The sequence below is a fragment of the Ovis canadensis genome, chromosome 11 (assembly GCF_042477335.2).
Source record: "Ovis canadensis isolate MfBH-ARS-UI-01 breed Bighorn chromosome 11, ARS-UI_OviCan_v2, whole genome shotgun sequence".
NCBI classification, from domain to species: domain Eukaryota; kingdom Metazoa; phylum Chordata; class Mammalia; order Artiodactyla; family Bovidae; genus Ovis; species Ovis canadensis.
This window is the reverse complement of record NC_091255.1, coordinates 23096238-23122239: the sequence shown is the minus strand read 5'-3', so window position 1 is coordinate 23122239 and position 26002 is coordinate 23096238. Positions and strand designations below refer to the sequence as shown.

At 38.0% G+C, this 26002-nt stretch overlaps 1 protein-coding gene across 11 annotated transcripts in view; it reads left to right on the top strand.

The window, feature by feature from the left end:
- The window catches only part of AP2B1 (adaptor related protein complex 2 subunit beta 1), a 112262-nt gene that overhangs the window by 34541 nt on the left and 51719 nt on the right, over positions 1-26002 (top strand). For all 11 annotated transcript variants that reach the window (XM_069602817.1, XM_069602824.1, XM_069602818.1 and 8 more), the window contains 8 exons: positions 947-1168; positions 1703-1823; positions 1950-2045; positions 8468-8583; positions 9728-9893; positions 11137-11235; positions 17823-18082; positions 22968-23160. In XM_069602817.1, the coding sequence (XP_069458918.1) occupies positions 947-1168; positions 1703-1823; positions 1950-2045; positions 8468-8583; positions 9728-9893; positions 11137-11235; positions 17823-18082; positions 22968-23160 (1273 nt within the window). The remainder of the gene's footprint in view (positions 1-946; positions 1169-1702; positions 1824-1949; positions 2046-8467; positions 8584-9727; positions 9894-11136; positions 11236-17822; positions 18083-22967; positions 23161-26002) is intronic.

Genomic DNA, 26002 nt, shown 5'->3' with positions numbered 1-26002 from the left:
ATAGGTCAGATAATGATAAATGCTAACAAGGAAAGTAAAGTTAGGGAAGAGATCTAAGAAATATTGGGTGGTTAGGGAAGGCCTCCTTGAGAAGGTGGCATTTGTATAAAGACCTAAAGAAGGGCAGGAAGTCTGCTGAGTAGATATAGGAAGAAGGGAGAAAAACACAGCTTCACTTAATCTTGTATCCTTAACTGAGTTAGCTAGCCAACAATGTTGCCCAAGAGCTATCAAAATTAGGTTAATTTCGGGAGAACCCTCAACAGATAAATATCCTATATTTTATGAAACATATAAGTATAGGTGACTGGGAGGAGGAGAAGGGGATGAGGTTGGGTAAATACTGCAGTGGTATTGTTGTTAAAAAATCAAAAACCCTCTCCAAGATTTGGTTGTTGTTAACAACCAAAAACCCTCTTCAAGATTCCCTTATATCCTGAAGACAACAGCTTGGGTAGTTTTCCCTGTCAGTCCATCTCCTCCTCCATCTTATGATGAAACTTCAGCCACAATTGGTTGATATCTTTCGTTGTGAAATAACTCTCAGAATGCTTAATTTGACTTCCTATAGGTTGAGGAGAAATGGGCTATGAGTCAGGGAGCCCTTACATAATATGGGGAGACAGAAAGAACTATAAAACAGGAAGGTAAATGGTGTGAGCTTCAAGTGTTTGGGGTATTGGCTATTTTCCTTCCAGTTTGAACGTCCCTATTGCTGGTTTCCTAAAGTCTTCTCGTATCCCTGCTCTGCCTGTAGTTTGCTGGGAATGAGGCGTCTGCAGTGTTGAATCCCAAATTTACCTACGCATGGAGTTTTGACTTTTCTAACTGATTCTCTAATTTCTTGATACTTGGGCCATGGGAACCTCTGACAGCACTACCTTATAGATTGGACTGAGCACAGAAATTGTAATTTAAGATACTAATTTTCATTTTCTGCCCTCAGCATCTGTGAGCGGGTAACTCCCCGGTTATCTCATGCCAACTCAGCAGTGGTGCTTTCAGCAGTAAAAGTCCTAATGAAATTTTTAGAGTTGCTACCCAAGGACTCTGACTACTACAATATGCTGCTGAAGAAGTTGGCCCCTCCACTTGTCACTTTGCTGTCTGGGGAGCCAGAGGTGCAATACGTCGCCCTGAGGAACATCAACCTAATTGTTCAGAAAAGGTTGGGAAAAAAATGAATTGGTGATTAAAGTGTTTGTAATTTTGAATTAAGCTTAATGATATCAGTATTTAAAAGGACTGTGTTAAGCTTTTTTAATGTGTAGAAAAAAAAAATATTGTATGGTAGAGCAACTTGCCCAGGGTCAGGAGGCTGACAATTGATTTTAGAGTGTTCCTGCAGTGAATGAATACAGTGAATGCCTAGTATTGCTGTATAATTTAGTTTCTTTTCTGAAGGACCTGTTAGTATGCTAGCTAGTGTCTGTTTAATATGGTTCAGGCCATAGTTTAGATCAGGTGGTTGTTCTTCCACTGATTCTTCTTGGCAGTATATACTTTGCCCCTTAAAAAGCATAAAAATAGTCTGCTAAACGGATCTGGTTAGAGGGGTGTAGAGTAAGATTCTGAGTTTTTTTTCCCTGATTGGGGTGTGTGGATGGAGAGGATAGAAGCACAGGTTGGGTATTCATGCAAACTCAGAAAGATATATCAATATATACATCATGTTCCTTACCTGTATTTCTATACATCACAGGCCTGAAATCTTGAAGCAGGAAATAAAAGTTTTCTTTGTGAAATACAATGATCCCATCTATGTGAAACTAGAGAAATTGGACATCATGATTCGTTTGGCATCCCAAGCCAACATTGCTCAGGTCAGACTTAAAGTAGATTCAAGTTAAGATCTAGTATCTTAAAACCTGATCTTCAGAAAAAACCGAGACCTGAAAATTGTTGTTGGAGAATCCTTAATGGTTGTTCACTTCATGGATTTTTAACAGGTTCTGGCTGAACTGAAAGAGTATGCCACAGAGGTGGATGTTGACTTTGTGCGCAAAGCTGTGCGAGCCATTGGGCGGTGTGCCATCAAGGTGGAGGTGAGTGTTCCTTGGTAGTATAGGATTCTGGGGATTCTCTTTACTCTTTGCTTAAAATAACATTTTTCAGTTTATCAGACTAATAAAGCACATTGTTAAAACATTAAGGAATTGTTAATGAAAAACAGCTATTCCTCATCTCTTTCTTTCCTAAGGGAATTGTTTTTAACTCTGTTCATAGTTACAGTTATTTTAATTACTTCCATATCTCTATTCTTACACTTTTATTTATTGATTTGCCATTTGTAGACATTGTCTATTAACTTTTTCTGCTATGAGATAAATTAGTTCTTATGCTCCATCACTCCTGTTTCTCTCCGCTGTTCTCCCGTGTACTTAAATCATGAGGTTTTTGTTCCTAAATTATCTTTATAAGTTGGGAAACCTTTATTTCTAGTTCTATCAACTAGAGTCTTACAAAACTTACTATGCGTATTATGCCTATAAATAAGTAGAAACTACACAATACAAGTGATTGTATTTTCTTTCTTAGAGAGACTTGGTTTTTTTCCAAAAGTTTATAGTGCCCTTTTTTTTTTTTAATTTCATTACGTCTTCATTGCATTCCTATCTTTTTCCAGTTTTTCAAGCATAATATCAAATTTATAAAACTTTTCCTTTGTTCTAGGCCCTTCTGTCTTCCAGTCCTCTGTCTTTCAAGTGCTTGTTCCAGTCTGACTGGCTGCTCTCTTATTTTATGCACAACTTTTTCCATGCAGCCTCAGTTCATTGCCGTTTCTTGTTGTCAGTACTTTTTCATAGCATTCTTTTTTTGTGGTTGCAATAGTTCCTTAAATCTGTAGGGATGGGGAGTATAGTTTTGGTTTTGTTTCTACAGTTTGAATTTAATTATCTCAAATATTTTACAGTGATGGTTGCATGTCTGTATACGGTTTTTTAATTAAGATTTATAAGGTGGTGCTAGTAGTAAAGAACAGCTTACCAGTGCAGGAGATGTAAGAGACGCAGGTTCGATCCCTGAGTTGGGAAAATCCCCTGGAGGAGGGCATGGCAGCCAACTCCAGTATTCTTGCCTTGAGAATCCCATGGACAGAGGAGCCTGGTGGGCTACAGTCCAGAGTTGCACAGAGTTAGACATGACTGAAGTGACTTAGCACACACATACCATGTATATAGCAAACGGCTGCCCACTGACATTAAGAATGAGATAACAGGAAAGTTGTCAGGATTTCTGTGCATGTAGGTAGGGCTGTTGACTAGCATGTTTCTGCTTTGGGACAGGGAGTTGATTGTTACTTGTTAAGTCCTCTGGAAGAGTGTCTCTGTGGTCTTAGAGGGCAGATTTTTTCTAGCTTGATTGAAATCTTCCAGTAGATATTAAGGATTGCAACTTATATTACTCTGCTTCATCAGTCTTCCATTTATTTTTCTTCACTCAGAAATTTGTTGAAATTAATGATGGCTTCTGTTCACGGTGATATTGTAGATTCAGAGTTCCATATTTGTTCTTATTACTGGACTGTGTGTAATGCTTTGAGTCAGATTGGACCATATGATTTCACAAGGATAGTTCTAAAATATTTTGTACAGTACAACCAGTGCTTCCTAGGATCAGAAGGAAACAGATGCTGTGTCAGTGAAAAGTGTCTCTGAAAGCCAAGTTCCTAATTAGCCTTGCTTATTTTTATTTTTGTCAGTGCCATTTCATATAGTTACCACAGATAAGTCATATAGTAGACTAGTTGTTATAACAAGAAGTTAATTCATCCTGGTTTCTGCTCCTGGTTCTGCCAGTTCAGAGGCTTCAGATATTTAATATACATGCTTCTGTTGTTCCATCTGAGAAATGGAAAAATCTGTTTATTGGATCTTGGTGTGGTCCATCTTTTTTTTTTTTACCACCACACTTCACATACTTTTGTCTTTTTCTTTTCTTACTGAGCAGTAGCTGCCTTCTTATGGTAGTAATATAGACAACTTTCAGAACTTTTCTGATGGCAGAAGAGTCATTTTGTGCTTTTCACTTCCTGAATGTCATTGCCTTATTAACCTCTCCGACAGTGCTCTCTAAAAAGTCTCATTCCAGAGTTAAAAGAGATTTTTTTTTTCAATCCCTGGAATTACTGGAACGTGTTCGTAAAGCCTCTAGGTTCTTAGAGGCTGTTAGTACTGTTTACTGTAACTAACGGGAGAGTTATCCATCATTTTCTGAAAGAGATGAGCTGCTGGTGGCTCTTAGTTCTCCCTTTGACTCAGGATGCCCTGGCGGGAATATGAGAGTGTGTGAGGAATGAACTTCCTCTGGAAGCTTTAGATGAACCTTCAAGAATCCTCCCTTTTTGCTAGTGTTCCCTTATCTCCAGTTACTTGGATTTGCTTGAGAACTTTTCCTAAAACTGTTTTAATCATGAAAGTTATTAGTTGGAGAGTTGCCTAGTCCAGACAAAGTTACTAGGGCAGGAGAGGTCATGACTGCTTGTTTTTAACTGGCTTATCTGTGGGACAAGGGCAAGAACCAGCGACACAATTGTAATAGACTTTCTCTGTAACTTATAAACTGAGCTGCAGCTTCCTCTCAGGGCACCTGACCGTTTTTTAATGTGTAGCTGGTTTCAAGGATATGACAGATGAGAAAAAAAGAATTTTGGTTTGGTGTTTAGCTAAGAGAACAGGGCCTATTGTAAACTTTGGGTATTGTTAAGAGTTGGAGTGTTTTTTTTTTTCAATCATGACTGTAGGTACAGATATCTCTCTGTTGCTTTAAGTAGCCTGAGGTGAAAAAACTATAATTTTGTCACATTAAGTTGTTTAGGTTAAAGGTTAAGCATAAGTTGTTGAGTCAATAAAGAGCACTGAAAAAGAAATCTCATAGTACTGTTTTTTTTAAATGCTTTTTGTCTATACTTTTTTAATTGCCTTTTTAATAGATTTTACTCCATACCCCACCCTTCTCCCAGTTTTATTGAAGTATGATTGACAAATCATAGCTGTATATATTTACAGTATACATTTGTTTCTTTAAGGAGGAAATAAACACTGGCCCTCCTTTTCTTAACAAATAAAATAATTTTATTTGAGAGAGATTTATTTATTTGATTTTGTTTGTGAGAGATTAAGTCACTAAGTCATTAAGATACCACCCTTATGGCAGAAAGCGAAGCACTAAAGAGCCTCTTGAAAGTGAAAGAGGAGAGTGAAAAAGTTGGCTTAAAACTCAACATTCAGGAAACTAAGATCATTGGGTCTGGTCCCATTACTTCATGGCAGATAGATGGGGATGCAGTGGAAACAGTGGCAGACTTTATTTTTTGGGCACCAAAATCACTGCAGATGATAACTGCAGCTATGAAATTAAAATACGCTTGCTCCTTGGAAGAAAAGCAATGACCAACCTAGACAGCATATTATAAAGCAGAGAGATTACTTTGCCAACAAAGGTCCATCTAGTCAAAAGTATGGTTTTTCCAGTGGTCATGTATGGATATGAGCATTGGATTATAAAGAAAACTGAGTGCCGAAGAATTGATGCTTTTGAACTGTGGTATTGGAGAAGACTCTTGAGAGTCCCTTGGACTGCAAAGAGATCCAACCAGTCCATCCTAAAGGAAATCAGTCCTGAATATTCATTGGAAGGATTGATGCTGAAGTTGAAGCTCCAATACTTTGGCCACCTGATGTGAAGAACTGACTCCTTGGAAAAGACCCTGATGTTGGGAAAGATTGAAGGCAAGAGGAGAAGGGGATGACAGAGGATGAGATGGTTGGATGACATCACCTACTCGATGGACATGAGTTTGAGCAAGCTCCGGGAGTTGGTGATGGGACAGGGAAGCCTGGCGTGCTGCGGTCCGTGGGGTCGCAAAGAGTCAGACACGACTGAGCGACAACTGAACCGATCTGAAGTCGCTAAGATTAAGGTGTTTCTCGTCTTTACTTTTGGCTGCAGTGGGTCTTTGTTGCTGTGTGTAGGCTTTCTCTAGTTGCAGCGAGTAGTGGCCACTCTGTATTTAGAGTACTTGGGCTTCTCCTTGCAGTGGCTTCTTTTGTTGTGGAGTACAAGCTTTAGGGCGTGTGAATCATTTCTGATTTGTGTAGGTAAAGATAAGGTACTAACTATGTCCTGTAGAAACAAAAACCATGTATTTACTCCATCAAATAATAGAAGTTAAAAGTAGAACACTGCGTTCTCCTATGCCTATTCCCTCCCAGAGGTGACGTGGACATAATTTTAAGTTCCCCTGAATCTCCAGTTTTCTTGAAGAGATCCCTAGTCTTAACCATTCTTTTGTTTTTCTCTGTTTGCATTGTTCATTTAAGGCCTTTTTCTCTCTCCTCCCTATGCCCTGGAAGTCTGCTTTCAGTTGTGTATATCTTTCCCTCTTTCCCTTGCCTTTTGCTTCACTTCTTTCCTCAGCTTGATGCATGGAAGTTCGCACTTCCTTGTGAGTTCTTCCATTTTCTCTCAATAATATCTTCAGTGGCACACCCAGAAATTTATGGTTCACCTCAAAGTTATAAAAAATTCACCATTATTTTCTACTTTAATGGAAATGGTTTGGTTAAAGATAAAGAGTATGGGGATCGAACACCAGAACGTTTGATCCTTTCCTTAAAGCTATGAATGTTACCTTTTTTAAAAATCATATACCAAATTGTATGTATCTGAATGCCTTTGTTTCTGGACTTGTTTTTTATGTACAGCGACTGGATATTTACTTTTGTTCCCCTGCCATACCACTTTTTTTTTTTTGGCTACTTTAGATCTTAGTTGTGGCATGAAAGCTCTAGTTGTGGCACGCAGGCTTAGTTGCCCTTCGGCATGTGGGATCTTAGTTCCCCTGCCAGGGATTGAACCTGCATCAGAAAGTAGATTCTTCAACTACTGGACCACCAGGAAAATACCTGCCATACTGCTTTAATGGTAGTTCTAAAAATTTTATCAAAAGCAATATAAGTGAGATGATAATTTGCTTGAAAATTGCTATCCTAGACTTAAATATTTTTGAATGTTGATGCATCCTAGGAGATAGCCTTTATCTTTATTATAATATTAAAACTAAAGGCTTAGTAAATGTTTGCTTTGTATCAAGTCCTATGCTGAGCAGTTTATTTGTACTATCTAACTTGATAATTCAGCCCTTATGTGCTCTATAATTTATCATGACTTACATATTTAAAATTTCCTACTTCCTAGTCTTCCATTCCTTGGTGTTTACCACTTCTAATTTCTTTTCTTCTCTTTATTTCTTTCAAATTTCCCAACTGTTTTGCTCTTGTAATAATAGCACAGGAATTACTAGCTGAAAATGAATTAAGATGTAATTCAAAAAGGGAAAAACTACATAGAAGAATGCAGAATCATCATATATGACCTTGTATACATAACCTCAGGATGCAGTTTTGCTTTCCTTATATTACTCAGAATGTTGAAATTTTTAGGCATGCACTTGATTTATGAGCTCTCATGTACCCACCATCTGTCTTTAATAAATATCAATACATTGCTGTTTCCAATTGATCTACTTCCTCTCCCTTCTTCAAGGAATTGGGTTACTGTTGTATTTTAATGGATATTTCAGATATGGTCTTACTGTAGACCAGGGTATATATTTAATAAGTCCTCTAAAAAGTCCTACTGTACTTAACAACTAACACTAATTCTTAATCTCATTAAATATCCAATCCGCTTTCAGTTTTCCATAATTATGTCTAAATACAGTTGCCTTGTTCAAATCAAAATCTCAAAAGAACTACACGTTGAATTTGGTTAATATGTCTGTTAAGTCTTTGCTTATTTATTTGGGTGCCATTTATTGAAGGAACTAGATCGATAGGCTTGTAGAATTTTCCAGAGTCTAGATTTGGCTGGTTGTATTTTAGTGATGTTTATCTCATTGCTTCATCCCCTTTAGACAGTTATAAGTCCATAAACTTTCAGTTATATAGCCCAAAAGATGGCAGATTTTCCTTAAGAGTTTTTTGAGTCACAGATAACTGAAAATACAATGAAAACTGTGGACTCTCTTCCTGGGAAATGTGCTTGTCTGCACAAATGAAATTTGGCAGTTTCATTTCAAGAGGTTTAAAGATGCCCTCTGTCTTGCTCATTCATGAACTGCAGATAAAGACCTCCTACTCCGGTGTATTCTGTCATTCTTACTCTTTGCTAATACCTTGACTTACGCTATCTTCTCTTTTCTGTCATCCTGGCTATCCAAGATGATTTTGTTCACTTGAACTGACTCTTTTGTAATGAGTAAAATTTGGGGTGTATCTTGAACTTCTGTACATCTCCATCAGATAACCCTGTGTCTAATACAGTATGATCAAATTAAGTGCCTCATCTTTTAATCTAGTTTAGTTGATGTACCTGGATGTTCTCTCCCCCCACCCCCATTTTTTTTTGTTGAGGTTGTGTTATTGGGTAGATATCTGACTTCTCATTATGTTCTTCATTGTAGCAATCTGCAGAGCGCTGTGTGAGCACGTTGCTTGATCTCATCCAAACCAAAGTAAATTATGTGGTCCAAGAGGCGATTGTTGTCATCAGGGACATCTTCCGCAAATACCCCAACAAGTATGTCCAAATACTTCTGCCCCTCTTCCTCAGTTCGTTTAGGAAATGTTTAAATAAAGCACTTTGAGACTGGCTAGGTAAGAATTATTTGGTCATAATTAAATGCTTTATTAAAAATCAGAAACGTGTAAGTTTGTGAGCACGAGGATTAAAATCTCATTTTTACTGTTTTATCACTTTTAGAAGAATTGAAGCTCTGTCTGAATATGCATTGTCGATTGACATATTTTTAAAGTTAATCAGGTTCTTTGGTGATGAAGTTACTATTAAATAGGATACTCATGTCTGGGCATAATCCATTTTATGCTTCTTACCAAGCGTAATTAATAAATGTGCCCCCTTTCCACTCTCAGAAATGTCTCAGTTTGAGTAATATGGCCACCCTATTGTAAAATCCAGGAAGGTGACAGCTTCACTATTCACTTTGTATGTTACCTAGTACTTTTAGAAAATTGTAGAACATGTAACGATAAATTATCAGCGTTTTAGACCTTTTCTCAAGTATGGTAGCTGCTTCCATTAAGATATGCAAAATCTACATTTTCACTTCACAGAAAATTTTCATGTTGAGGTCTTAGTTTGTGAAACATACACTTTTTCAGATTTGCTTTTGAAGGCAAGCAATTAAAGAATCTGAAAGAGTGAAATAAGCAGATTCAAGGGGGAGGAGATATATGTATAATTTAAGACTGATTCGTGTTGTTGTGTGGCAGAAATCACAACACTGTAATGCAGTTACCCTCCAATTGAAAAAAAAAAAGCAGATCATCTAAGCACCCTAAATGTCATTTTACCTTATAATCATAGAGATAGGTTGTGCTGAGGCTTCTGACTAATCTTTAAAGATCATATGAAATGAAGTGACTTACAATTAAGTTAGTTTAATGGTGGACTCAAAATTAGAAGAAATATTTTAACAAGGTAGTGGTTTATTAAGTGTTTTATATATATTTTTTTTAATTCTAGAAATGGTATTTTTGGGAAAAGGATATGCTTTTACCACTCTGTCAGGAAAGAGGGGTTGGGTTTCTAAATTTCTTGATTAAGTGTGGATACCTTGTCCATGGTTTTGCTTTTAGTCTTCATTGTTAAATACAGTTCTCAGTTTTGCCCTCAGTAACCATAGTCCATTTTGTTACATCAGATACGAAAGTATCATTGCCACACTGTGTGAGAACTTAGATTCACTGGATGAGCCAGACGCTCGAGCAGCTATGATTTGGATTGTGGGAGAATATGCTGAAAGAATTGACAATGCTGATGAGTTACTAGAGAGCTTCCTGGAGGGTTTTCATGATGAAAGCACCCAAGTAAGTTCTCTTCTATACCTAATGAAATAGATGTTTGGGGGAGGATTTCAGGAAAGGTAAAGGTTAGGCAGTTTTGTGTGTCTGAACTTATATATATATATGTGTATATATATATAGTCTGTAGTGTATATATAGTGTGTATATGTGTGGTGTGTATATATGTGTGCATATGTTCATTTTTTTCCTGAAAGCAAAAGGGGTGAGCTTTTTCAGTTGTGCTGACGTCTGTTGGAACAAGCCTGTTTAGCTTACGCTAGTGGTTCTCAAACTTTAATGAGCTGTAGAAACACCTAAGCACTGGTATTTAATCTCTGTTGAAGCTACAGGTTGCTGGAACCCACATTAGAGTTTCTGACTCAGTAGGCCTGAGATGGTTCATTTTTACAAGGTTCAGAGTGGTGATGCTGCTGCTGCTGCTGCTGCTCCAGAACCATGCTTTGACAACTACTGGCTTAGAGCGATAGTTAATTATAATTTTCTGTCACCTAAAGATGATTGCCCATTACTGTCAATAATGGTTGTGGCTCGGTTACAGCTGGAGTTTTTGTCGGGGTGAAGGCTGGCATGTGCATTTTGAAAAGAATCTTCCTTCCCACCTTCTATCTGTCCTCTACCAAAATTGAGAGACCTTGAGAGACTTTTGAGTCAAAGGCCCAGAGAAGCAGATAAATTATTAAACCTTTTCCCCCTGGTGTTCATACTCACTGCAAATTGAAGTTCATAAATGTATTCTATCATAGTAATTTTAATAGGCCCTGACAAGGAATACATACAAGCCAGTAATTTCATGGTTCAGCAAGCCACTCTTAATTGACTGTGATCTAGTATAATTCTGTGGTCTTGGCTCTTGCCTCAGTATGATAAACGATTCTCCAGTTCCCCAAAAGTTGTAGCTTTCGGTGGAAGTAAATAATAGAGAATTTGGTCAGGAACCAGTTTTATTGCCATCAGCATGTTAGCATATACTTTAAGAAATATAGATGATTAATCTGAGGCATAAACAAACAGGCAGTTTTTGATGCCAAAAATGCAACTTGGAGGTAGGAGTCTAGTGAGTTTTCAGTTGATGAAAACCTTTGACTGCTATTGTTGATACTGGCGGAGTTTTCAACCTTTGTCTATTAATCAAAACCAGAAAGGCCTTGTAGTAAGTCAGTCAGTCATGTTTGGGGAAACACCACTTTGGAATTGGTGGTGTGGAATAATATGGATGCCTTTCACTTCATCTATTAAATTTATTTAGGTGCAGCTCACTCTGCTCACTGCCATAGTGAAGCTGTTCCTCAAGAAACCATCAGAAACACAGGAGCTGGTGCAGCAGGTCTTGAGTTTGGCAACACAGGTAAGAAATCTGGAAAAAGCATGGAGTTGATTTGTCTTGTTTTAAATTCTTGGAAAGTGTAAAACTTCTCCCAAGAAGGTTCATTTGGGGAGGTTTTGAATGTAAAGAGTACAGTCTTTAGATTCTGTTAAAAAAAATTCGAAGCAGTACTTCTTTTACATATTCTGCTGAATTAGAGGAAAAGACAGTGGCACCCCACTCCAGTACTCTTGCCTGGAAAATCCCATGGACTGAGGAGCCTGGTGGGCTGCAGTCCATGGGGTCGCTAAAGAGTTGGACACGACTGAGCAACTTCACTTTCACTTTTCACTTTCATGCGTTGGAGAAGGAAATGGCAACCCGCTCCAGTGTTCTTGCCTGGAGAATCCCAGGGACGGGGGAGGCTTGTGGGCTGCCATCTATGGGGTCTCATAGAGTCGGGCACGACTGAAGCAATTTAGCAGCAGCAGCAGCTGAATTAGAACTGGTTGTATGGCTTTTAAATGAGTTGACTGACTTTTGTTTTAATGGTAATTCATGAAAATTGAACTTAAATTAGACTCTTCAGTGTGAATGAAGGACATGCCTCTCTGAAAGTGACATTGAGTCTCACAGTACTTCCTTCTGAGGGACTTAATTTCAGCTTTCAAATGGAAGTACCCTGTAGAGAGATGGTAGATGCTTTGACAAAGATCTTATGTGTGCTGTTCTGCCTTCTAGATTGGTTGCTTTCTCTTAAAGTAATTTTAAAGTGCTAAAGCTGGTCTTCGTAGGGAGGGTTCTCATTTCAGGAATGTGGCCCCAAGCTGGATACACAGAAATCGAAGTACAAAAATCGAAGTACTTTTTCTGATGTGACTAGTATAATGATAATCAATCCATCATGATCCAGTGATGTTCTTAATTGAATTTGAAAACAGGCTGATTTTAGCAGACTATTCAGATATTCAATTTACCATTTCCTCTTTCATCTATTTACAGTTGTATATTTCAAAATTTGAAACTGTTTTATTTTGCCTAGTTCTGAGTTGTCATCTTTATTTATATTTTTATTTTTTACTTTTTGTTCTGGTGAACTTTATTTCATGTCAAAAACAAGCACAATTGGAGGATTAGATATGGTAAATATTGTAATTAGTACAGTTGAGGTATGTACCTAGTACACTCCTTGAATCCCAGTTCTAAATTGAGACCACAAATGTGAACCTAGAGTAGTTGCCAGTACATTACCTGTTAAATGATCTGAGCACATAATTTACTACATGTTAAATGCAAAGTTCTTCTTTCCTCTGACAGTATTTAATTTTAGAAATGTCAGGAATCCATTTTAAGGACAAGAAGTTTGTTGGATAGATAAGGCATTTGAATAACTTAATGGAATACTGTAAAGCAGACAGCATTACCAAATAAGTTGTTTTTAGACTATACTACACAACTCTGAAAAAAATACAGCCAAGAAAACAGCTAGAGTCAGGCTACTTTCTGACACTTGATTCAAATACAGATGTTTTACAGTCGGTGAACTCAAACATGAAGAAGGCCTGAAGCTAAAAATTAAGATAATTTTCTTATCTGATTATTGATTCATGTAAACATTATTGAGAATTATCTGCTTGATTATCTTTTAATGGAGCAGTTGACCAACAGTAGTTGAGTTAAAGGATATTGTAAAATTCATTTTGCAGAAAACAGAGGTGTCTTGTCCCCCAAGACACCCTTGTACCCCAGTTTTCTTCATTTCTCCAATAATGAGCATGCTGTTTTCCCAAGTCTCTAAGCTTTCACTTGACCCCATTACAGTTAGTCTGGAGAAGCATTCATATGATCATGTGGAGCTAAGGGCAGGCCGTGGCTCACCAGTCTGTCCATGAAAGGTGGATGGGAGGTTGTCCATCACTGATCAGGCATGTCTTGGTACTAAGGGCAGAAATTGGTCATCTTTTTGAATCAAAGCATTTAGGTTGGACACAGGAAGTCATTTTCACATTAATGTATAATAGGTCATCTACAGGGGGCCATTTTGAGTAGAAATTGCCACTTCTTAATCATGTAGGGCTAATTACAGACACTGCAGGGTGACTGCCATTAAATTAGTGATGTGTTTGACTTCATCTTAGGGCCTTGGAGCTCATTTCTGCCTTTTGTTACAGGCTTTGGAGCCTCTCTGCTTTGTACAAAAGAAAGAGCTTTATATAACTTAACCAAATCCAAAGATGTCTGGTGTTTATTCGAGATGGTAAAATAGTAAACTTGACATTAACAGTGCCTGTGTCATACTTGAGAAAACCCCCTAAATACAGATAAATTCACATTTATACAGTCTTTTAGCTTTCTCAGAAATACCATTTTCCAAGAATCATAGGATTTCTGTTTATTACATTGTTTACTTTGTATTCAAGTTTTAACTCTCCCTTGAGGGCTACATTTCAAAGCATCAGCAGTATTTGGCCCCTTGTGAAACTTAAGCACAGTGAGCAGAAAAGAAAGAGACTAGGTAGAGATGAGAGTGCTGGGTCACTCAGCACCTAGAATTACTCAGAAGGTAAGGGACTGTCTCAGCTCATATTGTGTGACATCATTCCTCAGCCAAATTAAAGATGGCTGTGTTTAGCTATGTGTGGAATAGTCAGAGTCATCTTAACTGCTGAGACTCCACTTGACATTCATACCCATTGGAAATAGAGACATCTTTTGCAATTTATTTGTAAGAGCTCTTCAGAGAGTTTTTAACTTTTATGCATCTTCCTTTGCCTGAAGCAGAATAATTTACATAATCATCAAGGCAGTGAATATTATCTATATTGAGCATTCTAGCTTTCCTAGCCTAGACCCATGACCACCCATTTGTAACTCTGTTAAGATGGAATCAGAACAGTTTTCTAAAAAGACTTTTTGCCTTGGTCCTTTTCAGTCACCTCTGGATAGATAAGGCTAGTCTCATAATCAAGTGAATGTCCTTGGTAGATTCCATTGTGTTCACAAGTTCTGAACCCTGACTTTATCTCCATTTTCTCTTAAGTCCTCTGTATTTGTATTTTAACAGGCAGCATGGGAGAGCTGTATTTTAGGTTCTTATCAGAGTTCAGACTCACTCTTACTATTTACCTGAGATAAAGTGTTAGGGAGAATTTCCTGTGTTCTTACAGTTGTTGGAATGTACCACTGAATCAAGCCAAATTAGTGGAGAACTGGTGATCTAACAAGATTTTGACCCTTATTAGAATTGTTTTTACTAAATTAACATTGGTATCATCATCCTGTAGTAAGGGTTGTATATGAGAAACTATCCTGTTTGGATTTGTTATCAAAGTAATTATTTATTTAATCATATATTTTCTTCTCTTGGAGACCCTGTAAAAAATTCCTAACCAGTCTTGGGTTCTCTTATGCATAAGTATGTAGTTAACTGCCCCTCTGAATGGCTTATCTGATTAGATTTCTTTCCCATATCAGATGTTTGAAACGTCTGTCCATGGGATTCTCTAGGTAAGAATACTGGAGCGGGTTGTCATTTCCTTCTCCAGGGGATCTTCCTGACCTAGGGATCAAACCCGTGTCTCTTGTGTCTCCTGCATTGGCAGGTGGATTCTTTACCACTGCGCCTCTATCTTCATAGTAGACTTAATCCTGTTCTTTGTCTATGCTGAGGATTCATGAGAGTATGTATGAAATCTTTGTGTTTCTAATTTTAAGTAAAATGGTGGTGTAATTAGAAATACTATTGGTTATGAAAAAAGAACAACCCTTGAATCCATGCCTTTAATAAGATCTCTTTTTCACTTTGATGGTTTTAAAGGAAATATAAAGAATACACAAGAAGTGTCCAAACTTTAGTAATTACCCTTTTTAGTACATGGAAAAAAGTCTTCCCCTTGGCATTTCCATATGTGAGCTAGAAACCACCATCATCAAAATCACCTGTGCTTCTTGTTGAACGTAAGAATTCCTGGACCCCACTTCTGACATAATGAGTCACAAATCCTGGGCCCCCCTTCTGACATAATGAATCGGAAACTCTGGTTTAGCCCTGGAATCTGCACTTTAAATGGCTTTCTTGGTGTGTTAAAATGTTGATGCATGTTATAGTTTTAGGAATTACTGTTTTGGGGCTTGCCTGGTAAGAATTGTTTTGGAAGCTCTCAAATTTGGGGCAATACATTATTTTCTTGAGATCCTCATGAGGGCCTATCAGAGTAGCAGTACAGTAGATCCCAAACAAAATTTTCTGAGTTGCCAAACACATAATGACACTGTAAAATCATAAAAGGTTCTGTTTTTTTGTCGTTAGCCTTGACTGGCCCTGATTTATCGTGGCTTCCATGTGAATAGTGAGGCAGTGAAGGACGGCTGATAGTAGGCCTATCAGATCAGCCCTCAGGATAATCGAGTTTGGACAGTGGAGATACTTGTCCACTCCTGACTTCCGGTCATGAAAAACTTGCACTCATTTTCTCATTTCTCATAGGACTAAATTTTTCAGTCAGTGTTAAGATTTATAGCATGTACCCCCTGTAATCCATTGACTCTATCTCTAGAAATTATCCTATTGTAGTGTTTTGAATTTGTGGGAGGACTCAAGCTTTTTTAAAGAAGTATGTATTTTGTGAATCTCAGGAATTTTTTTGGGGGGGGTTAAATATGTAGCTGATATATGAGAAAAATAATTTGAAGTAAAAAAATTTTACTTTGATTACATTATTAAGCTGCATTGTATAGTTTAATACGTTTAACAACTTACTAGATAAATTAAAAATTTTCCCAATTAAGTGATGTGTAGTATTCATTTTCATTGTGTAATAAAAAACGTAGTCTACAGATATTAAATGACGTGCTTTGGGGACGGACTGAGTGTACAGATTAAAACTTTCAATTTAAATATCAATAAAAGCTGGGATGGGGATTGCTTTCCTGATGTGATACTCAGAGAAACTTGTATTCTTAAAAAAAAAAATCAACTTAATGCTTTATAATATTCAAGTTTTGTTTCCAAATGAAAATCTAAGGAGATTCCAGTCAGCCGTTCATAAACACTTCCTCAGGAGCAAGCTTCCTGCTCCAACATGCAGCCAAACAGTCGCATCTAATTTGGGTAGTGCCGGTTTCTTGTTTTTTATGGCTTTTCAAATATGGCAGATAGTTTGATGTAAGTAAAAATGTGCATTTCTTTTAGAATAATGCAACCTATGAATATGATAAAGATTATCTTGAGATTAAAATTTACCATTTTTATGCTGTATTAGCTTGTATCTCAGTTTTCTTTATACTTTTTTGTTTTTAACCAGCAATCCATTTTGAGTGCAAATAAACACTCAACACTCAAATAAGCACTCATAAACATATGATGAAGAAAATCTATGTAAAGCAATCTGGGTCACTTCTGGTATTGAGCTGAATGGCAAGTGCCTTAAGTGGCTAAGTTATGAACCAGTTCATCTGCTTATATACAGACTCATGGGAAAACCCTGGCCTACTTTAAAGAAATACTTTTGTATGTGTGTTTTAGGCACAGAAATTGAAATGGGGCTGATTGTTGCCTTTAATAACATAATACCACTGAAACAATTCATGGGTAGATGAATGCCACCACATAGACAGACTCTTGGAGGTAGATACCAGGATATTTACTGCCACTTTGTAATGACCACAAAACTGATTAGGATAAAGGAGGGAGAAGGAGGCAGCAATCTAAATCTTCATCAATAGGACACTAGTAAATAATCGTGCAGTGCTGTGTATATGGTGGAAAAATGACAGCTGTGTGTGCCACTGCAGAAAGCAGCGTGAGTATAGGATGAAACTGGTTTTGTGTAAAATGAATATATGTGTGTTTGTAAGCTCATAGTGCACTATTTATATGGATGGGTACTTGGGGGATGGGGGAGTTAAGGTAGGGGAGGGCTGGGTGATTGGGGGAGACTTACTTTTATATTATTCATTTCTAAATTGTGATGTGGCATTGATAATAAATTTTCCTTAGCCACAATCATGTATAAAATTATTTTAACCACTACACAAAGAAACGACACTAAATTTGTCACCCTTTTTAGAAGCACTTAGTTTTATATGCTCTCTTAAACAGTTTTTTTTAAAATTATTTAGGTAATAGCACCTCTCATATTTTAATAAATAATAAATGTTCTTTGAGCTCTTTGAAGCCAGGCACCATGTGTTGTCTCTATTGCCAGGGCCTAGCCATTGTCTCCACAGGAGATACTTAATATTTGAATAAAGAAAGAAGGTATGGGTGAAATATATGTCAGATGTGTTTCATGAATAATTCTGCTAATATTTATAGCAGTTAAAAACATTTTTATGTCCCAAGGCCATTTGAAGCAATTGATTTTTCTTGGGTTAAACTTTATTTTCTTCTTTCCAACTTCCTTTCTGAATTTGAGTCTTAGAACTAACCTCAATTTATATTTAAATTCTTTGAGACATTAGATATTTCAGAATTACGAGTATATTAACAACATATTGAGTCTAAATATCTTCTAACAGCCAACCCTGCATAAATTGGTGCAGCATTGCCTTGATAATAAATCAGCAGTTTGAGTTTCTATATGCAGAATAATTACATTTAAACCTTCCTATGTTTGCCTTTCCATTAGGATTCTGATAATCCTGACCTCCGAGACCGGGGCTATATTTACTGGCGCCTTCTCTCGACTGACCCTGTCACAGCTAAAGAGGTAGTGCTGTCTGAAAAGCCACTGATCTCCGAGGAGACAGACCTCATCGAGCCGACCCTGCTGGACGAGCTCATCTGCCACATTGGCTCCCTGGCCTCCGTGTACCATAAGCCGCCCAGTGCGTTTGTGGAAGGGAGCCACGGCGTCCATCGCAAGCACTTGCCGATACACCATGGGAGGTGAGCGGGTAGGCTTGGTTAGATTGAGAAGTGACTCTCTGTATAGATGAAACTGGTCTTCCTTAAGCTTTGCTATGCATTTGGCAAACCTGTTCTGCTGCCTTGGGGGCTTCATCTGAATTCTAGTGGCTACACACATGTAATGGATAAAAGACCTTTTTGAGTTCTAATCTCAGGGTTGGTAAGATTATGCCTTTAGAAAATTGTGGTAAAAACTTTCAGAATGGATAAAGTTTGAAAGTTGCTTAAGACTCTAGAAGATGAGGATAGAAATGTTCCCGTAGTTGAAAACTTGGTAAAAAACATATATAGGCATACCATAGAGATTGTGGGCTTTGGATCCAGAACACTGCAATAAAGTGAGTCACGAATTTTTTTGTTGTTATTTCTGAGTGCATACAAAAGTTCCATCTGCTCTATAGTGTAGTCTATTAAGTGTCCAGTAGTATTACGTCTAAAAAATGTCTTTTTCAGTCGCTAAGTCATGTCCGACTCTTTGTCACCCTGTGGACTGCAGCACGCTAGGTTTCCCTGTCCTTCACTGTCTCCTGGAGTTTACTCAAATTCATGTCCATTGAGTTAGAGGTGCCATCCAGCCATCTCGTCCTCTGTCACCCCCTTCTCTTCCTGCCCTCAGTCTTCCCCACCATCAGGTTCTTTTCCAGTGAGTTGACTTTTTGCGTCAGGTGGCCAAAGTACTAGAGCTTCAGCTTCAGCAACAGTCCGTCCAGTGAATATTCAGGATTGATTTCCTTTAGGATTGACTGGTTTGATCTTCTTGCAGTCCAAGGGACTCTCAAGAGTCTTCACCAGCACCATGGTTCAAAAGCATCAATTCTTCAGCAATCAGCCTGCTTTATGGTCCAACTCGCTCATCTGCACATGACTACTGGAAAAGCCATAGTTTTGATTATATGGACCTTTGTTGTCAAAGTGATGTCTCTACTTTTTAATACACTGTCTAGGTTTGTCATAGCTTTCCTTCCAAGGAACAAGCATCTTTTAATTTCATGGCTGCAGTCATGTGGATCACAGTCCACAGTGATTTTGGAGCCCAAGAAGATAAAATCTGCCACTGTTTCCATTTAATCCCCATCTATTTGCCATGAAGTGATGGAACCAGATGCCATGATCCTAGTTTTTTGAATGTTGAATTTTAAGCCAGCTCTTTCACCTTCATCAAGCAAGAGGCTCTTTAGTTCCTTTCTGCCATTAGTGTGGTGTCATCTGCATATCTGAGGTTGTTGATATTTCTCCTGGCAATCTTGATTCCAGCTTGTGCTTCATCCAGCCCAGCATTTCACATGATATACTCTGCATATAAGTGAAATAAGCAGGTTGACAATAAACAGCCTTGACATACTCCTTTCCTAATCTGGAATCAGTTTGTTGTTCCATGTCCAGTTCTAACTGTTGCTTCTTGACCCACATACAGGTTTTTCAGGAGGCCAGTAAGGTGGTCTGGTATTCTCATCTCTCTTAAGACTCTTCCACAGTTTAATGTGTTCCACATAGTCAAAGACTTACGTGTAGTCAGTGAAGCAGAAGTAGATATTTTTCTAGAATTCCCTTGCTTTCTCTATGATCTAGTGATGTTGGCAATTTGATCTCTGGTTCCTCTGCCTTTTCTAAATCCAGCTTGTACATCTGGAAGTTCTTGCTTCACTGAGCCTAAAGCTAGCTTGAAGGATTTTAAGCATAACCTTACTAGCATGCAAAATGAGCACAATTGTGCCATAGTTTGAACATTCTTTGGCACTGCCCTTCCTTGAGATTGGAATGAAAACTAACCTTGTCCAGTCCTGTGGCCACAGCTGAGTTTTCCAAATTTGCTGACATATTGAGTGCAGTTCTTTAATAGCATCATCTTTTTGGATTTTAAATAGCTCAACTGGGTTACCCCTGATATATTACAAAACTTGCAGTTTATACCATGTTTTCATTTGGAGCTTCCCTGGTAGCTCAGCTGGTAAACCACCAGCAATGCAAGAAACCCTGGTTCAATTCCTGAGTCAGGAAGATCCCCTAGAGAAGGGATAGGCTACCCACTCCAGTATTCTTGGGTTTCTCGGGTGGCTCAGCTAGTAAAGAATCCACCTGCAATGTAGGAGACCTGGGTTTGATCCTTGAGTTGGGAAGATCCCCTGAAGAAGGGAAAGGCTACCCACTCCGATATTCTGGCCTGGAGAAATACATGGACTATATAGTCCATGAGTGGCAAAGAGTTGGACAGGACTAAGCGACTTTCACTCACTTCATTTGATCCTTCCTAAAATAGAGTGCTTTGTTTTGTTACCATTTTATTGGTGAGGAAGCTTTGTCTCAGAGAGGTGGTCACTTGCCCAAGACAGTGCATGCAACTAGTGGAGCCAAAGCTTGGTCCTGGTCATCTTACTCTAATCGCCCCATTCTTAGGGTGACCAGGAATTGCCCCATTCCTGGTCATCTTACTCTAATCGCCCCATTCTTAGGATGACCAGGAATTGCCCCATTCCTGGTCATCTTACTCTAATCGCCCCATTCTTAGGGTGACCAGGAATCGCCCCATTCCTGGTCATCTTACTCTAATCGCCCCATTCTTAGGGTGACCAGGAATCGCCCCATTCCTGGTCATCTTACTCTAATCGCCCCATTCTTAGGGTGACCAGGAATCGCTCCATTCCTGGTCATCTTACTCTAATCGCCCCATTCTTAGGGTGACCAGGAATCGCCCCATTCCTGGTCATCTTACTCTAATCGCCCCAGCAGAGTAACAACACCCCCAATGTTACTCTGCTTATTTCACCAGAAGTGTGTGCATGAATTTCTTCCCAGGTTTACTTCTGTAACTCTGACTGCCAATTCCTTCGCTTTAGCTGTCTATTGAACTTCCCTATTTGTTTGTCTTCCTTGAAACTTAACAGAATTGAAAGCAACATATAATCGCCCTGTTATCCCTCCAGATTCCTCTTATAAGGAGCATCACTAGTCTTTTGCTTCTTTGTTTGTGTTTGTTTTTTCTCTGAGTTTGAGTCTTCATTCTTCTTTGTTCAAGCATTATCAAAACTAACTAGGAAGAGGGGATATATGTAAATATACAGCTGATTCATTTTGCCTCTACAGCAGAAACTAAAATAACATTGTAAAGCAACTTTACGCCAATAAAAAATAATTAAAAAAAAAAAACCTACCTAAGGTTTTTAGAGAAAGCATTTGTTTATTAATGGGATTTTTATAGAATATTTTTTGTTTGTTTTTAAAAAAATATTTTATGTCTTAGAAAACACACAAGATAGAATGTTAAAACATCAACACTCAGCTTCAACAGTCATCAGTATTTTGCCAATTTTATTCCATTTATCACCCCCACAATTTTTTTTGGGGGGGGGCAACTGGAGTATTTTAAATTTCAGGCCTCATATCACTTCATTCATAAATACTTTAATTGGTATCTCTAAAAAATAAGCAGTTTTTTAAAAAATCACAATATATTATCAAGCCAAAGTTAGGAATAATTCCTTAATATTCAAAACTGAACTTCTTTCAGATTTTTTCAGTTGCCATTGTCTGTTCTGTTTTTTTTTTTTTTTCTTTTTTTTTCTTACATGCATTCCCAAACATGAACCCCCCTCCCACCTCCCTCCCCATAACATCTTTCTGGGTCATCCCCATGCACCAGCCCCAAGCATGCTGCATCCTGCGTCAGACATAGACTGGCGATTCAATTCACATGATAGTATACATGTTAGAATGTCATTCTCCCAAATGTTCTGTTTTATTAAAGTTTATCTAAAATTGGTTTTACTTTTCACATAAATTTTTAGAATACTTCACAGTGGAGCCAGCTGAGCTGGAAATTTTCTTTTGAGTTCTTTTTTTTTTCACTTGGTAAGATTTAGGGGGCATGAAGATGAGGAATACACAACTCTGAAAACAGGTCTAGAACATTACTCTAGCAGGTGTGTGTATAGTAGACTGAAGCTGGGAGAGTGGACATGAAGATGAGCTAAGAGTAATCAGTTTAGCTGCTACTGCCACCACACTGTGAAAAAGGGAGTAGTGAGTTCTAAGAAATGTTAAAAGGACTAGTCCTTTCTTAAAGCTCACTATTCCCTTTTTAAACAATTACTCTTAGCTCATCATCTTCATGTCCATTCTCCCAACTTCAGTCCACTATACACACACCTGCTAGAATAGCATTCCTCTAAATGTTATTTTTAGTTTTGTTCAACAAATAAAAGTGATTCAGCATTGCCTAACATATAAAAATTAACTCTCCAGACCTGTTTTCAGAGTTGTATTTTTCTCAACCTTATTTCCCCTTAATCTTACAGTGTCTGCTCCTGCCAATATAATTTTTTCACTGGCCCTAAAAGTTAAATTGTTTATTTCTATGCCTTTGCACAAACTATCCCTTCGGTTTTGGAAGGTCTCTCCCTGGTGGTTCCATATAACTATGCTATTCTTAAAAATCTAGCCCTAAAACTATCCTCAGAAGCTTTTGGGAGTTAGCCCCCCCCTGCATCTCATCTGTAGTCTGTCATTGTGCAGACAGACACACAATACTCATTTCTGCTGTTCCGCAGTGAATGTGCTTTTCTCTTGTTTTGTCAATACTGGTGTTGGGGTTGGTTTGTTCAAGTGTAAGTTATTTGAAGACAGGAAATATATTTCTCTATTTATTTTTTTTAGATATTTCTCCAGAGTTCTCATTACAGTGTTCTCCTATAGAGTAGGTGCTCAGTTAAAATTGATTGATGAGGTCATTGTACATATAGAATAATATAAAATTGATTGAAGAGGTTATATTGTATAAGAGCATATGACATTGGCTCGTTGCCTTGTTTCCAGGTCTCTGCTAAAACTGACTTTTCTCTGTTCCCCTCTTTCTGTTTGTACCTTGCAGCACTGATGCAGGTGACAGCCCTGTTGGCACCACCACAGCCACCAACCTGGAGCAGCCTCAGGTTATTCCCTCCCAAGGTGACCTTCTGGGGGATCTTTTAAACCTTGACCTTGGTCCCCCAGTCAATGTGCCGCAGGTGTCTTCCATGCAGATGGGAGCAGTGGATCTCTTGGGAGGAGGACTAGATAGTCTGGTAAGCATCTTACTTCTTTCTTGTAGTTCTTTTAAATTCTTTTTGTTTTTAAATTTTGGGAGTTATTTTTAATTCTTGATATGCTGAAGAACGTTAAATCTTTCCCCTTTTTAGAGCTAGATGACAAGCAGAGCAATGTCCTTTGATAAAGGACAGGATTATGTCTCCAGAGAATTAAATGATACTGTATGGGGTGTGTTTGCATGTATACAGGATTATTTTGTTGTCCTGCCTTTAAATAGAACTTTTGGTGTTTAACCAACCTAGTTGCCTTTCCAGAGCTTATAATTGCTCCTGCTGCTTAACTCTGGATAGCCGCTGTAATTCCCCTTTTGACCTGAACATCATTTAAATGATCTCATAGTGATCATCCTGCTTTGAGGCTTTCAAGCTTTTGCCTTTTTTTTATTTCAATAGTTTATTGGCTTATACCTTATCTGATTCTGAAAGATTCTGAGGCAGACATTTGAGCCATTTGTGGTTGTTTTTTTTTTCTAATATATCTTTCTTACAGTTGGAAAGTGCTTCTTGATTGGTTGTTCTTTCCTCTTCTCCATCCACATCTCCCACTCCACACTGCCATACTTCCAATTTAATTAGCTTCCAGGATTCTAATACTAAAAGGCTCAAAGTCCAAAGTGTCTGTGAGTATGTGCCAATTAGTTACTGTTGCCATGCAGGATACATGAGAATATTAAGGATGACCTTCCATCTGGGTAGAGAGGCAGGCCAGAGAAATAAGAGGTCTTATCACATGGCTCCCTACAAATTAGATACTTAAGTGTGATGGAATTAAGAGAAGCTTTTTTAGCAGGACACTTGCAAATAAGATGTTTGTCAACCTGGTGACTATATATATGCCCAACTGATTTATTTCCCAGCATTAGAAATTGAAAGTCAGTGCCTTAGATACAAAAATATGTCCTCAGAGATTATATAAACAAAACAACCTTCCTTTCTGCTTCATGCACTGGCATTTTCTCTTCTACTTTATGAACAGTGTTATTATGTCTGGGATTTATACCAGCCAGTACAGATGCATTAACTTTCGACTGACAGAGAGTCTAAGGAGATAGGGTTACTATCATATCTCTATGGATGATACATTTTACTAATGGAAATCACTGCTTCCAGGGTCTATATACTGACCAAGCTCTGGACTGTAGCTAATGGTGACACAGATGAGCATTCCTTTTGTCTTTCTTGGGAATATAAGCATTGCTTTTCATATTCAGATCTCTTTAATGAACAGAGTTGACTGAATGGCTTCCTCACGTGATAATTCTGCATTGCTCTATAGCCTCCTTTCTAGACTCAGGAGACTGACAAATGAATACTGAAATATTCATGCAGACTCCCAGAAATCCTTTCTAAACATTGAAACAGCTCTTCGTATTCTGTTGACGGATGAACGACAAGTTAAATGTTAAATCCTCCTCACGTTTATGCCTGAACAACCCTGCTTATTTCTCTAGAAGTTTACAACATGGTGGACTCATTGAACCTAAGAAGACAAATTAAATTCGAAGGATAGAGGGGAGAAAGAGGCTCTGTATTTAGATGATGCCTGGCCCAGGATTCTGTCCTCTTGTTTCTTGACCCACTTTAGCATGGAAGGAAAGAGAATATTATTTCCATTTGGCTTAGTATCTTAACTCTTTTTATCTTAGCTCTTGCTGGTCTTTAACACCTGTGAGTTTTTTCTTTATATTTTATGCAGCCAGTCCAGTCATCTGTTAGAATTCTGGAAAGTTTACATCAGGAAGAAAATTGATTAGAACTTTCTTAGATTGTAGTAGACTAAGTCACATGTGGGCTTTTTCTTGTTTGTTTTGCAAAAGATATTCTCTTTGGGGCAGAGAATAAACTGTTTTATAATTGGATGTCTAAATATTATATAGGGGTTGCTGTGTAAGCCCAGTAATGTTCCTGTAACTCTAAATTTTAGCTTATTCTGATTTTGAGATTTAAAATGGCATGCTTGGTGTTACAGCCCCAGAAAGTGTTTACATGCAGGTTTCTTCAGCTTCTTCTGTGATACAGATATATCCCAGAAATCAGAATGAGGAGGAAAGGCCTTCTTTTTGCTTTGGATCTGTCTGCAGTTAAATATATATTCATTCAAAGAACCAAGATTCCTTTTAAGAGAACATCACAAGGAAGAGACCTAAATCTGGTTGTGTGAAAGATGAGTTTCTGTGGCAGCAGTAGTCTGTGCCATTTTTAAAAAGCTTTTATTGTTCTTGTGTAAATTATCTAATTGAAAGATGAAAATAGTTCTCAGGGTTTTTATTTAATCTATATAGATAGTGCTGTTTCTTGAATGAATCCTTACCTTTTAACAGTGCTCCTCAAATTAATGTGTACATACATCAAATGGAGATCTTGAACAAGACAATTGTTGTTGGTCTGGGGTATGACCTAGGAGTCTTCTTTTCTAACAAACACCTATGTCTGCGGACGACATTTTGCATCGTAAAGACATGGAATATCTGTAATCACTGTGAACCACTTCACTTTGGTGTTGGAATAGCTATTGATAAACCTCTGTGCCTTTTTCTCCTGACTTCAGTAGTAAACACATTCCTGGAAAGATGGCTCCTACTCTGCCTCACATTGAGGGAGGGCATGAAACTCTTTAAATTATTTTGTTAAAAGTCTGTCTTTTATTCTCTAAGAAGAAGAATGTTGCTGGGTATGGTAGAATTTGACCCAGGTCCCCATTTAAAATGTAGCCTGGATCAGAATTATTAATACGTGGTTGTCTGGCAAGCAGCACTCAGGTTACGTCATCAGTTTTCATCTCAGAAAGCCTCTCTGAAAAGTTTCTGCTTGCTTTTAT